General features: G+C 35.2%; 1 protein-coding gene across 1 annotated transcript; it reads left to right on the forward strand.

Annotated features, from left to right (window-relative positions):
• Positions 1–4065: 4065 nt before the first annotated feature.
• LOC113512201 (prostatic acid phosphatase-like) lies at positions 4066–9358 on the forward strand. Its single transcript, XM_026896002.3, has 8 exons — positions 4066–4174; positions 4781–4942; positions 5952–6062; positions 6956–7195; positions 7404–7586; positions 7689–7809; positions 8288–8499; positions 9105–9358. The coding sequence occupies exons 2-8, from the start codon at positions 4844–4846 to the stop codon at positions 9285–9287; spliced, it is 1149 nt and encodes a 382-aa protein (XP_026751803.2). The 5' UTR covers positions 4066–4174; positions 4781–4843; the 3' UTR covers positions 9288–9358.
• Positions 9359–14606: the final 5248 nt, after the last annotated feature.

Genomic DNA, 14606 nt, shown 5'->3' on the forward strand with positions numbered 1-14606 from the left:
ATTTCATATTATAATGTTACGTTCATCATCATATCAGCTTTTAACTGTCCACTGGTGAACATAAGCCTCCTCCTTGAGGGGTTTTGACAGTAGTTGCCACGGTTGGCAGGCTGATTGGCAACCGCAGTTAGGCTTTGGAGATGTTTTAAGAGGGACGCTGATACCCATCCTCGCCCTCCTTTAGTCGCCTCTTACGACACTCACGGGAAAGGGATGGCCTATTCAATGACGGGATCAGACAGCGACTATTACGTCCATCAGAATGGTAATAAATGCCAAATGCGGGGGGAAGAGATGGTATTTTTTTTAATAAGTGATAATGGAATGGTATCCCCGCCCGCGCTATCGGTATACGCTGACAGGGCACCTGTGAGAGATTATAGGCGAGGATGAAGCAGGTCAGTTAGCCCATCGTGACGAATTGGACAAGAATTATTCACGTTGGTTTCCAGAGGGAATCACGTGGAGGTCGACCTAATAGTTGTGTTTGCATGGCTGTGTTTCGGTTTGAAGGGTGGTGAATATGGCGTGAATTTACTGGGTACAGAGGAATAACACCTGAGTCCTCAGGAATGGCACGAGTTTTTGTCCTTGTTCATGGTACAGTTAGACGATTTGTGTTAAAACAATATAATGTGTTGATTGGCATAGTTACAAAGTAGAGATATTAAGTAAAAAAATATTGCTTTTAATTCTTGTACTATTTTTGAGTTGAAACCATAAAGTTTGTAACTTATTGCTCTTTATCTTCGCACTGTTAATGTATAAAAGTCGTGGCTTCATGTTCGTTGAGTCATTTCAGCTTCTTCCATCCTTAATCGCTCTATAGCGACCTGACTACGGACCTGGTCTTCTCCTGGAAAAAGCTTCTATAGGAAGTAGGTATGAGTAGACTTAGGTGCAGGCAGGCAATAAAATGGTTTTTTTTTATACCACTGAGGTGGCAAACAAGCGACCGGCTCACCTGGTAAGTGGTTACCGTAGCCTATGAACACCTGCAATACCAGAGGTATTACGCGTGCGTTGCCGACCCTGAAGAACCCTCTTTACTCCCCTTTTGAAGAACCCCATGCTGTAGTCTCTTGGGAAAACCTCGGCAGGAAGCTCATTCCACAACCTGAGTGTTCGTGGGAGGAAACATCTCTGAAATCGCGCAGTGTGCGTATAGCAATTGCAGTGAGTGGACGAACATTTTTCTCATTTCGTAACAGTATTCGCGACGCGACGTGTATGTAATAAAAATCGACAGCACATAAATATTTTACAGGACGATACCTTACGTGAAAAGTGTTGTTACATAGTTAGATATAGATGGAAAGAAAAGCTTAAGTGGGGCAGAGTATCGCAAGTGAGCGAAAGAGAAAGATGATAAATAAAACGATGTGATTAAAAAACGCGGAAATTAGTCGATTTCTTTGGTAAAAAATACACAGATATTAAAGATATCACATATATCGGAAATAACACTGATCCAACACTTGACGTTCCAAGTGGTAGTGGCGCTACGTCAACTGAACTTTCTTCAGTATCTCCAAGTGCAGATACTTTGATCGTTGTGGCAAGTGGATTAAAGGAAGAAGTCGAAGATATCCCACAAGTATCAGGAGTGCAGCCCAGCAGATCTGGAGCTGTGCAAAATCAGCGACGATCCAGCCAAATGGATAATCGACGAGTTCACGCAAGATTACATTTGTAAGAACGGAGCCAATCAAAACATCCAAAATAATTTTCCTAAGAGCGGGCGAATTTACAAAGATGTCAAGAAGAAGCAGTTTGACAACTGCTTCTTCTTGACATCTTGACAGATGTTACAGTTGTCAAAATATTTATTTGAACGTCAGCTTTTAAATGACATGACGAGAAATTTGGTTTATTTCATAATGGAAATTATTTGATGTCCTTAGAGCTTATTGCTGAGTTCGATCTGTTTTTAGCAAAACACATTACACGTTTTACGAATCCAGGCTCAGGTTATACGAGTTATCTTTCTTCAACAACATGCGAAGAATTGATTCAGCTTATGGGAAAAAAGTTTTAACGACAATTGTAATAGAAATATTAAAACATCTCATGTTGACCAGCTCACTTATATAATCAGATATGTCCTGCCTAATGGATCACCTATAGAACGTTTCCTCAAGTTCATTCCAAACACCGGTCATTAATCACAACAAATGACAAATGCTGTTACCTCAACTTTAACTTAATTGGGAATTGACATTTCATACTACCGAGGGCAATCTTATGACAACGCAGCTAACAAATCAGGCATCTACAAGCTAAAATAAAGGAAATTTCTTCTCTTCTCTGTTCAGAATACTCGCTCAATTTAGTAGGCGAATGTGCAGCTAAAAGCAGCCAAGAGGTTTGCTCGTTCTTTTCTCTACTCCAAGAGTTGCACAATTTCTTTGCAGTGTCAACTCAGTGTTGGGAACTTCTTCAAGCCCATTTCATCATCAAAAGTCTATCAACGACACGTTGGTCAGCTCGTGCAGACGCATGCAAAAGTTTACAAGAATCCTGGAGTGAAATCCATACAGAGTTAGTCTTCATCAAAAATGACACATAACAAAAGAGAGCAGTTATATGCGAAGCAAGAGGAACATTTCATTTGAAACTGGAGCGTTTAGAAACGGCTGGCATGACTGTTTTTTTTGGAATGTTTTCTGGATCGCATTAACGCCACAAGTAAAAAACTTCAGAGTATGGAAATTAACATTACTATTGTCATAGAACTGTACGAGGCTTTAATACATTTTGTTGGTGAAACAAGAGAGAATTTTGATGATTTCGAAAAAAAAAAGCAAAAAACTATCCTTTGTACGAGAATACGAAAAGATTTTCGACGCAATAAAAAGCGTAAGCTACTTCCTGGCGAGACAAATACAGGTGAAGAGATGCAACAAAAATATGGCCGTGAAAATTTTAGAATAAATACTTTTTTTTTAGTAGTAATTGATACATTGTCAGAAGAATTCCAAGAACGACGAGATGCTTACAAATTACTCTACAATAAATTTCATTATTACCAACCTGACGAATCTAAACATCAGAAGTCGAAGAAAAGGCCAAGCATTGCAAATGATTTATTCTACTGACTTAGAAGACGATTTTTCAGAAGAATGTCTCCATTTTCATGCTCACTGCAGTATAAAAAATGAGGCTCGGTACAGTGATATCAGTTTGTTGAAATGATTATGAACGGTCTTCAAACCACGTAGCCACCCAAACGTGAATATTGCTCTTCGTATGTGTGTGTGTATTCCCGCCAATAACTGTACTGGAGAACGATCGTTTTCTTGTTTGACATTTTGTAAAACACTTATTAAATCTTATCTTGTATGAGAATAAACTTGTACTTAAATAAATAAAACCATTTTAATTAAATGTTATTTAAATGTTCCATTATCTCTAAAACCCCAGAAAATATTACAAAGTAGCAGATATTTAAGTAACTAAATTCCTGAATCGATTTTGATAAAAGTTGGCAAAAAAGTAAATTCATTATGTACTCAATATGATGGACGCTGAGAAAGGAGTGGCTGATACTTACTACATGGCCTGGGTCCTAGGGCGGCCAAGACTGCAAATACAGTGGTATTAATGACATGTGACACATACATATACTCACATGTATTTTATTTTGTTTTGTATAGTACGTTTTTTTATTTAATTAAAATTTTTACATAATGCAGTACGTCCTAGTTGGCGGCCTTGATTCCTGAGACACAGGACCCAAAACTTTGATTTAGTTTTGGGTCTAGTCTCTCACAAGTTTTACAGTGTCATATACGCATTTATACATGTATAAATACATTATTATTATATTAAGTTATGTATACATATATACATTATATTAAGTTATGTGTTGCGTGTTTTCTGTAAAATTTGTGGAGAAAATAGAATATTATCTTATCTAATCTTATGTTAACCCAATACGTGCAGTGTTAAATTAACATTTATTAAAATTCTTAATTAATAAACAATTTGCTTACGAACTATGTACGTGCTCTACACGCATAACTATAGATATGTCTCCATATTTATTAATAGTATTCCTAGCGTATTGAACAGTTTCAAATTCTCTCGAATCAGACAGCGAGGATATAATTTTTTTTTAATATATTACTTTAATATTACTAAGTTGGAAAAAAATCATACGACTCATCTGACGGTAAGCAGTTATCGTAGTCTATGAATGCCTTTTTTTTATACAACTTAGAATGGCAAACAAGCTGACGGCCCACCTGATGGAAAGCAGTAACCGTCGCCTATATACACAAACAGTGTCATGGACATAACAGAGTGTACTGTTTCGCCCATGATATCCCCATGTGTTCCCATTCCTGAGGGCTCAGGTGTTATTCCTCTGAACCCTGTAAATTCACGCCATATTCGGCCCCACCCTTCAAACCGAAACACATCATGCAAACACAACTGCTTTACGGTTGAAACACGAATGGGACAGAGGTACCCAAGCAAACGAGTTTTTTACAAAGTCTCCCTCTGGTAATGCCTGCAATACGGGGGCATTACACGCACTTTGCTAACCCTGTAGAAACCTTTATACCCCTTTTTTGAAGAATTCCCTGCTGTTAAGATTTTATGTTTTAAAAATTCTATGTTCATTAATCACCATTGCGTTTAGTGTAATCAGTATCATTTAAACCAATATTGATTGTAGAACGTTAAATTATCTTATCTCTGAAATCCAAATCGGGATTAATAGAAATTTTGGCAAATCATTAAATTCGGCAATAAAGGTGTACTTTTATTTCAGTATAAAACTTGTACATAGTGTTTACAATTTGTTATTGGCAGCGAGAGAGTCGTTCCGTACAGAATGTACAAGTTGATCTGTGTGATACTTTTGATGATCTCTTGTGAGGTCATGGTCGCTGGTGATGTCACTGATGGCACTGAGCTTATCTTCTCACTATTGGTAAGGAGTCACAACATTTTCACATTTTTTGGAAATATGGATCTGTAAAACTTTGTAATAACTTCTCTATTATTTTAGAAATAGAATTTCAAAATTAAATATGGAAAAAGTGATCAAGATCTAGTTACTTATAACTACAACAAGATTTTTGCGATAGAAGCGTAAAATAAAATAGCATTGCTAAATTGTATAGTCCATCCAGTCATCAATAAGAATAAAATAAAAATATTCTTTACTCAAATAAACTTATTTACAAGCTGTTTTAAATTGTCTAATATTTATAATTGGGTTCGGGATGTTGTTATTTGTTGAGAAGAACCCGCAGAAAACTCAACAGTTACTCTTTTCAAATTATTATGTACAAGATAATTTTACATTTCAATGGGTATTGTGATTACAATTAGAGTTAAGTTCTATTTATATGTATCATTAAAAGGAAAATTAACAAGCAAACATGAGCAGACTAGTACCCACAAGCAGCATCCGTTTCTGAGTATGACGGATTCAGCCAGTCATCATAGTGCTTAACCATATTTTAGGGAACTCAATGACCTAGCCCATTACGTCGCTGCCGATCAGGAACTTATAGTAAGAAAGACTAGTTTCAAGTTACTTGAATATATTATGAGTACAAATTACATCAAGACACTATGTGATTATTAAAATACCCATACATTACATGATTATCACTAAGTTAATAATCGAAATGTAATTTTTTATAGATATTATTAATTGGTAAAATAATCATAATATTGTGTATATAGGTCTTAATCTTAATTGAAATAGGTAATACACGGTAATTTGTATTGGAATTAAGAATTTTTTGGTCACGAAACAACAACTAATGTCGGCTTCATAATTTAACGGACTACAGCCGAATGTGTCTTAAAATATATTATTTTGGAGTTATACTCTTGTATTGTTTGGATTGTTATTCTTCAAATGACACACTAATCTGTAATTTAATATCTTATTTAATGTTCATTAAATCAAATATTTCTCTCATCAGGTCCATCGTCACGGTGATAGAACGCCTGTCGAATCGACTTTGGCCTATAGCAATGATCGTAATACTTTAGAGATACTTTGTGAACCATTTGGATATGGCCAGTTAACTGACGTAAGTTTATCTAATTCTAAATGATTTTAAATAAGTGCCACCCCTTTTTAATTGCGGTGACCCCTTTAAATTGTGCTTTCAACTTTGAGTCCCCGAAAATGTTATATTATTTAGGAAGCATGTTCTAAAGACTCGAAACAAAAAATATTTACTGAAATTAGACAGAAACCTTATTCGCTGATAATCCCTATTATTTTCAGATTAATTCTTGGACGTGACAGAGGAGGTACTAAATAAACTTCAAAATGTAGCTATCAGATTTGTCTTCGGTCTATGCAGATATGATCATGTCTCCGCTTTTTGCGTTCAGTTAAAATGGCTCCCAATCTGACTTCGTCTTTATATTTAATGTTCCCAACTCTCTGTCTTAACACTGCTCCCGGTTTCAAATCCTGTCCCCTGTCTCTCGTCCCAGGAGTACTTGCCTGGTCCAGGTCAAAGTATTATAATTAACACCATTTTTTTAAATCCTATCTCATTCCGTGCTGCACAACTGTAAAACACACTTCCTTCTAACATACAGGATAGTCATTCCATTACTTCCTTTAAGAAAAGTTAAATCTCATTTTTTAACTAATAATACAAAATAATACTTAATATTGTGCCTATTATATGTATTGTATTCGTGTATATATTTTATATTCTTATTTATTATGTTTTTGTACATATATATTTATTAACAATTTTTGTGTGTTTATTTTATTCGTATCCTATTTACCTTATACACCTTTTTTTTCCTGTACTCTTCCTGCATTACTCGCTAATAATTTTTTTTTCACTGTATTGGGTTGGTTGGAAGAGATCTCTTTTAGAGATAAGCCAACCTTTGCTAACAATGATAAACTAATCGCTGTATTTTTTTTTTTAAGTTTATAATAATTGAAATTTTATAGGCAGGGAAAAAGCATGCATTCGCATTGGGATATTACATACGTCGTCGATACGGTGAACTTTTAGCTCCACGGTACAATGTTTCTGAGGTGTACATCCGATCCACTGATTCCACACGCGTCAAGATGACCATTCTCACAGCTCTGGCTTCTATCTACTATCCTGTTAGAGAAAATAGATGGAGTGACAGCATCAATTGGGAACCAGTTCCTTATACTACTGTACCTGCAAAATATGATTTTGTAAGTTACACAGTTTTGACTAATTAGTATAACAAAGCATTGCCATATAATAATAATATTGTCCTAACCAAAGAATGAGGTCAATGGCGATATTGCTGCATCATTGGATATTACCGCATCACAGTTATGATCATTTCTTGATCAAGAAATATACATATTAATATGTTGAAAAATTATCAATAGTAAAATTTTATTTTATATTTTTTAGAACCAAGCCGTTTTAAACTGCCCAACCTTAACTACATTTACGTCAACTGCAGTGAACGAGCCTGATTTAGAATTACAAGAAAGATATGCTGATGTTCTTAATTTATTAACACAAAAGACTGGACATGATATTATAGATAGACCTCGTCTGACAATTATGTTGTATGATACTTACATTGCTCAGGTGAGTTGGACATATCCAGATACTGTGATACAACTAATTAAGGTTAATTTACGCTAACTTATTAAGGATTTTAATTAGTCATTTCGATTATTTAATTTTTAGCTAAGTTTAGGACTCGCGCTTGATGAGGAAATAGCGGCAGTTTTTGATCAAATTGAGAACCTGGCTTATCTTGGATATGACGCAGTGTTCGGCGATGAAGAACATAAAAAGTTTCAGGCCGGTAAGTATTTAAAATTTTAATAAAATAATTTATATATTCATGTTAAAGGTTAACGAAACAAATAAATACTACCAAAGAGAATGAAAAGCTCCTGTATAACTTTGGATGGAAGGATATGGCTAACATTAGAATAACGTCATATTTATTTTCTATCCAAACTTACAATCGCTACCAACATATGTTACGTATTCATTATCAAAAGGCATGAAGTAAATAGTGAACATTCAAAGTTGTCACACGGCACGATTGAGACATTGAGTCGTTTACTGCAAAAAAAACCAAAGGTCATATTAAATAATTGCAGATTTATTTAAGAAAATAAAATTCATTCGCCGATTTAATGAAAAAATAAAATATATAAAGAACTTGATGTGAATCTTCATGGCAAGCCAATCGTCGAGCTGAGATAGATAGAGTAATCTAGAATTAATTAAATAATCTGCATCCAGGTTAAGAATGGTCCCAAATTTGTCCTCAGGTGTTCTTCTCAATGAATTCTTCACTTATTCAGCAAAGGCTATTGCAGGAAATAACACAGAAAAATTGAGGATATATTCTGCTCACGACGTTAATGTATATGGCTTGGAAGCTGTCACAGAAGTCACATTTAGATTAGGTCCACCCAAATTTGCATCAGCTTATAGTTTAGAAGTTAGAAGAGTCACATCAACTGGAAGATATGTTGTTCTGGTTAGTAAAAATTTTTGGTATTGAAAATTCTTTTGCTCTCATACCTTGCTACTTTCGAGGAGTAGGCACTATTTTTACTATGCCCTTTGCATCAAAAATTATTGATAGCTAAAACCTCGACTTCACTATAAAATTTTGCAAGGTAAGGTATTATAGATGTCCTCATCTACTTGTCTACTACATGACTTCATCCTTGAAGTCGAGCCATTTGGCTTTAATAAATTCATCAGAAATTAATCACAAAAGTTTCCGGGGGTCATGGAGATCGACCTGATTTATGTATGTAGGTATGTTGTATAACTGCAATGGTGTCTCTAGCATTTGTTAACTATCCTTTCTCCACTTCAGAGACTACTTTTCTTTCTTTTTTTTCAGATTAAAAAACAATAACGCTTACAATGCTGTTTGTAATCACATAGGCAATAAGAGTACCATTATAGCTGTTTTTTTTTTTTATACTCTAAAAGTGGTAAACAAGCATACTTGCAGGCGGCCTGTTGGTAAATGGTCATTGTAGCCTATGAACAACTGCAAATAACTTTAATACTTTCTTTTTAAAGAACCTTACACTGTAGTCTCTTAACTTTGATGGTCTGAATTTTCAGCCGGTATACCTACCATCACCGGGTGAACCGGAAATCTACTTGCAAGTCAAAGGTTGTGATTTACTCTGTGACTATGATCAGTTCGTGGAAATAACCAGCAAGAACGCTCTGGACGAAGACACCTGGAGGACTGAGTGCGGATTCACTGATGACCTTGTTTTTGACGAAGCTTCGTTTAATTAGAAAATTTGTAACAAAACGATATTAATTAAACACTTGACGAAAATATAATAATATCAAATCATTTATTTGCAGTCACATGTTTATTTATACTTACCTAATTTCACATTTTTGCCTAATAGCAGAAACAAGAACTACATTACAATCGTTAACTATCCACTGTTGAACATAAGCCTTCTTCATAAGGGGAGATTTGATAGTAGTTGCCAATCTTGGCAGGCGGGTTGGCAACCGCTGTTAGACTTTTAGGGATGTTTAATTAGGGACGCTGCTGCCCATTTCTCTACTATTAAGTTCCCTTGGTCGCCTCTTACGACACCCGCAGGAAAGGAATTATTCTATGCCGGGATCATACGGCATAAAATACGCTATTAAAAAGGCAATAACATGACCTAATTGGGCTAGATATGAGAATAGTGAACTTTTTTTTATACGACTTAGAATGGCAAACGAGCTGACGGCCCACCTGATGGAAAGTGGTAACCGTCGCCTATAGACATGAGCAGTACCAAAATCCAATCCTCAAAATCCCTTCACACTGTCTTTTACCGTCCATGCTGCTAGATTGTAGAATTCTCTTCCCATATCCATTTTTAGAAAAGACTTAAAGAGCGCCTTCTATCTTTATGAACATATATTTATTTATCTATTTAGGTATATTATACGTTTATATATATATCCTATTTGCACAGATCCAGTCTAACTAACACCAGAGGGAGACTTTGTACAAAAGTCGTTTGCTTAGGCACTTCTGTCCTATTCGTGTTTCTACCGTGAAGCAGTTGTGTTTGCATGGCTGTGTTTAGGTTTGAAGAGTGAAGAAGGGTTTAAATTTACAGGGTACAGAGGAATAACACCTGAGTCCTCAGGAATGGCAAAGCATGGGGGGTATCATGGGCAAAATAGTATACTCTGTTATGTCCATGGTACTGCTCATGTCTATAGGCGACGGTTACTACTTTCCATCAGGTAGACCGTCAGCTTGTTTGCCATTACAAGTTGCATAAAAAGAATGTACATATGTATGTGTATATATATATATAAAACAGAAAAAGTAATTACAAATTTTAATTTCAAAATTCAATTAAAAATAGTCAATCAAACGTTAAATTGGCTAACAAAATTTTACAAATTTTTGATATTCAATGTTCTGTCTGTATAATCTTAGGATAAAACACTTCAAAAACTAAAATAGGTCATGAGACGTTTACGTTTTAATGAATGAGATAGTGAAAGGTGCCTGTGGGCGATATAATGGACTGTACATTGATGTATTTGATGTAATTAAACAATGGGTTTATAGGAAAATAACTATAATAAAGAAAGCTACGGAAGACAAGTCTGTCGTAGTCACGACAGCGAATAAGAGCAAAGTGACAATTGTAAAAACAAAAATGTATAAAAATACAATAAAAATGAAATGTATAAAATAACTATATAACGTGTTTCAACCGTGAAGCAGTCGTGTTTGCATGGCTGTGTTTTGGTTTGAAGGGTGGGATATGGCGTGAATTTACAGGATACAGAGGAATAATACCTGAGTCCTCAGGAATGGCAACGCATGGAGGGTATCATGGGCGAAACAGTATACTCTTATGTCCATGGTACTGCTCATGTCTATAGGCGACAGTTACCATTTTCCATCAGGTGGGCTGTCAGCTTGTTTGCTATTCTAAGTTGTATAAAAAAATAACGAAGGAGTTTGCAACAGTACTCATGTCACAGATAACATAATACAATACCCCATGCTGTTGACTTTCGCATAAAGTTACTCTCTGGTAAAGCCTGGTGAGTTCCTTCCGAATAAATAATAACAACAACCAAAACTACTACAATTATTAAAAACAAATTACTATTCAAAAGCAAGGTGACCAATTATACTCATTCACTGAGTATTGTACTCTTTTTTTTCGCAAACCGTACTCTTTTTAGATCCTGTACTCTGAATGTACTCATTTCTATAATTTTATACTCATTTGTATTTCTAAAACATTTTTAAGATTATTTTATTCCAATTCTATTAATTTTTTTAGTATTTAAAATTATTTTAACAGTGATTCGAATTTCATTAGAATTTCACTAGAACATATCCCAAATGAAAATTTAAAAGTTTTAATAGAAATTTCCTTATGTTGTCCACTAGGTAGCAATGCTGCTGTTGAAAGGGTATTTTCACTAGGAAATGATTATTGGTGCAGTGAGAAGTTGCAAATTTCTGTAAAAACATTATCTGTCGATTAAACAGTCAAATTTAATATGCAAAATGAAAGTTGTTCGGATGTGGCTACATTATTAGACGAACATCCGCATTTAGCAAAAGAAAAAATCCACTCCGAAGAAAAATATGTTTTTAAAATAAAATCAGGTTTATATTTTTTTTTATTATTTTTTTTTCACCTACGAGTATGTAATACTTGCAAAGTGTACTCTTTTTGAACAAAAAATAGTTGGTCACCTCACTCAAAAGAGCTTTTGTATAAGCCTATTTAAATTAAGTCTATACTGAACTAGTTCAAGGAAGTAGTGGATAAAATGCGCGAATTTCAGAAGTAGGAAAACTAATGAAATAGTCCATTTTTATATCATCATCATCATCATCATATCAGCCTTCAAGTGTCCAGTGTTGAACATTAGCCTTCCCCTAGAGGCGTTTTGCTAGTAGTTGCAACGCTTGGCAGGCGAATTAGTAACCGCAGTTAGGTTTTGGAGATGTTTGAGGAGGGACTCCGTTACCCATCCCTCGCCCTCCCTTAATCATCTCTTACGACATCCACGGAAAAGGTAAAGGTGACCTATTCTATGACAGGACCACACGGAAATCTTGGGACCACACGGTATTGATTTAAAACCGGAATTATTGAATTTTGATAAAAAAATTATGGGACCGATCTGTACTAAGATCTGTAAAAAAAGTTCTTAATCGATTTAAAACCCATGGAATTATGAAGTATGTAACAAACATATTTTTTTATGTATGTTAATCGAGAACTTCCTTTTTTTGAAGTCGGTTAAAAATAAAACATACACCAGTTTTTAAGTTAGACCTTCAAAACACACAACAGTGAAATCTGTATTCATTTGGGTGCAGTAGTTTTTGCGTCATGCCGGAACAAACACGCAGACAGGCAACATTGCTATAAATTATTGTTATGACTTCTATTGCTCCTATGATGTAAATAGTACATAATTTTTTTTAAAATATGTTACAGTTTTTGTTTTAATTACTTTACAATTTTATTATTCATTTGTTTATTTAAATAATTTTATTGAATGAAATAAAATATGGTACAGAAGGTGGACTTTTTTTGAATGGGTGAAAATGGATTGGTAACCCTGCCCGCGCTATCGGTATACACCGACGAGGCACCAGTTGAAGATGATAGGTGAGAATGAATGCAGGTTAGTTGGCCCACCATGATGAATTCGACAAGAATTAAACATGATGGTTTCCAGGGGGAACCGCGTGGAGGTCAATCTGAGAGGGTATATTGCTAGTAATGGGGCTATTAGATCCCATTACTAACAATCCCTTTCCCCTCTAAAGGTAGACTTAATGCTAGTAGAATTCTCTACCAGTCAACCTTTGGGATGAACAGTGAATCACGAACGCGGTACTTCATTATTGGGATAGGTAGAGAAAATAACAACTAATAATGTATGTTTATACACAATAAATAATAATATATATACCATTAATTGATCCCCCTTCCTAAATGGGGGGTTTTACCAATGGTTGCCACGCTTGGCAGGCGGGTTGACAACTGCAGTTAGGCCTTTAGTGATGTTTTAAGAGCGACGCTGCTGCCCATCCCTCCACTTTAAGCTCTCTTAGTCGCCTCTAATGATGCCGCCATGGGAAAGAAAGGGTTGGTCTTTCCTATGCCAGGACCTAAACGGCTTAATAATGCATATCTATACACAATAAATAGTATTTACATAAATAACATAAAATATATATATTTTTTTAATTATTTATTGCACAATTTATTTACCCGAGGGAGACTTTGTATAAAAGTCGTTTGCTTGGACACCTCCGTCCCATTCGTGTTTCAACCGTAAAGCAGTTGTGTTTGCATGGCTGTATTTCGGTTTGAAGAATGGGATATGGCGTTCATTTACAGGGCACAAAGATATAACACCTGAGTCCTCATATATGGCAACGCATGAAGGGTATCATGGGCGAAACAGTATACATTGTTATGTCCATGGTACTGCTCATGTCTATAGGCGACGGTTACCACTTTCCAAAAGGTGGACCGTCAGCTAGTTTGCCATTCTAAGTTGTTTAAAAAAAATACAATTTAACTTTGTACAAGTGGCGATCTTAATGCCATATGGCATTCACTACCAGTTTACCATTAGGTAAAAACAGAAAGCGTATGAAGGGCAGATGTGGTGAAAAATATGTGACATAATTATAGCAACATACTGAAATAATTATACATAATGTATTATTATGTATAAAATAGGCCACTCTTTCCTTTCCCGTGGATGTCGTAAGAGGCGACTAAAGGTGGGCGAGGGATAAGCAACAGTATCCCTCTTAAAACATCTCTAAAGCCTAATCGCGGTTGCCAATCCGCCTGCCAAGCATGGCAGCACTGGCAAAATCCCTTTCATGGTGTAGGGTTATGTTCAGCAGTGGACACTTAAAGGCTGATATAGTAATAATTACAATGCATATACATATATGTATATACAACTAGATAAAAATGTGTATAATATATAAATAAATTCAATATAAAAGATGATAACTAGCTATTTAACTATTGTATTTGTAAGATTGGACCATTTTCTATTTCTAATTATTTATTATGCGCATCCCTGGTGCGCAGAGTACGTGCCAGCGCCAACAGCATCCTGAGTATGATAGCAAGCAGGCTGCACTGTGTGTACGTTAATCGCTGCTGCGCAATTTCCAATGGAATTGTGCAGCGGTGATTATTTGGATACTATTTAATATATTTAACATATGTATATGTGTGTATATGTATATGTGTGTATATGTATTGTTACTAATAAATATTTAATGGACCAAAAAAATTACGAAATAAAAATATTAAATATTATTATTATTATATCGGATTTACTTACATTTTAAATTCGGGTATGCCCGACTAGTTTCCAATGCGATAAGAGCTCTTATTCGCGAGCGTGTTTCTATTTGTATGATTGATCAATTGTATGGCCAGTACATCAATGTTCCTATCTAGAACACAAAACTCAAGTCCATCACGGCTTGTATGGATGGTTATGAGGTGGTCTGATTAGATATTTCCAGGTATTTTTTGTTGGTACATTGGTGGCATGTCATAATGTAAT

The sequence above is a fragment of the Galleria mellonella genome, unplaced genomic scaffold (genome assembly GCF_026898425.1).
Source record: "Galleria mellonella isolate WM207_F2 unplaced genomic scaffold, CSIRO_AGI_GalMel_v1 utg184, whole genome shotgun sequence".
Classification (NCBI taxonomy): domain Eukaryota; kingdom Metazoa; phylum Arthropoda; class Insecta; order Lepidoptera; family Pyralidae; genus Galleria; species Galleria mellonella.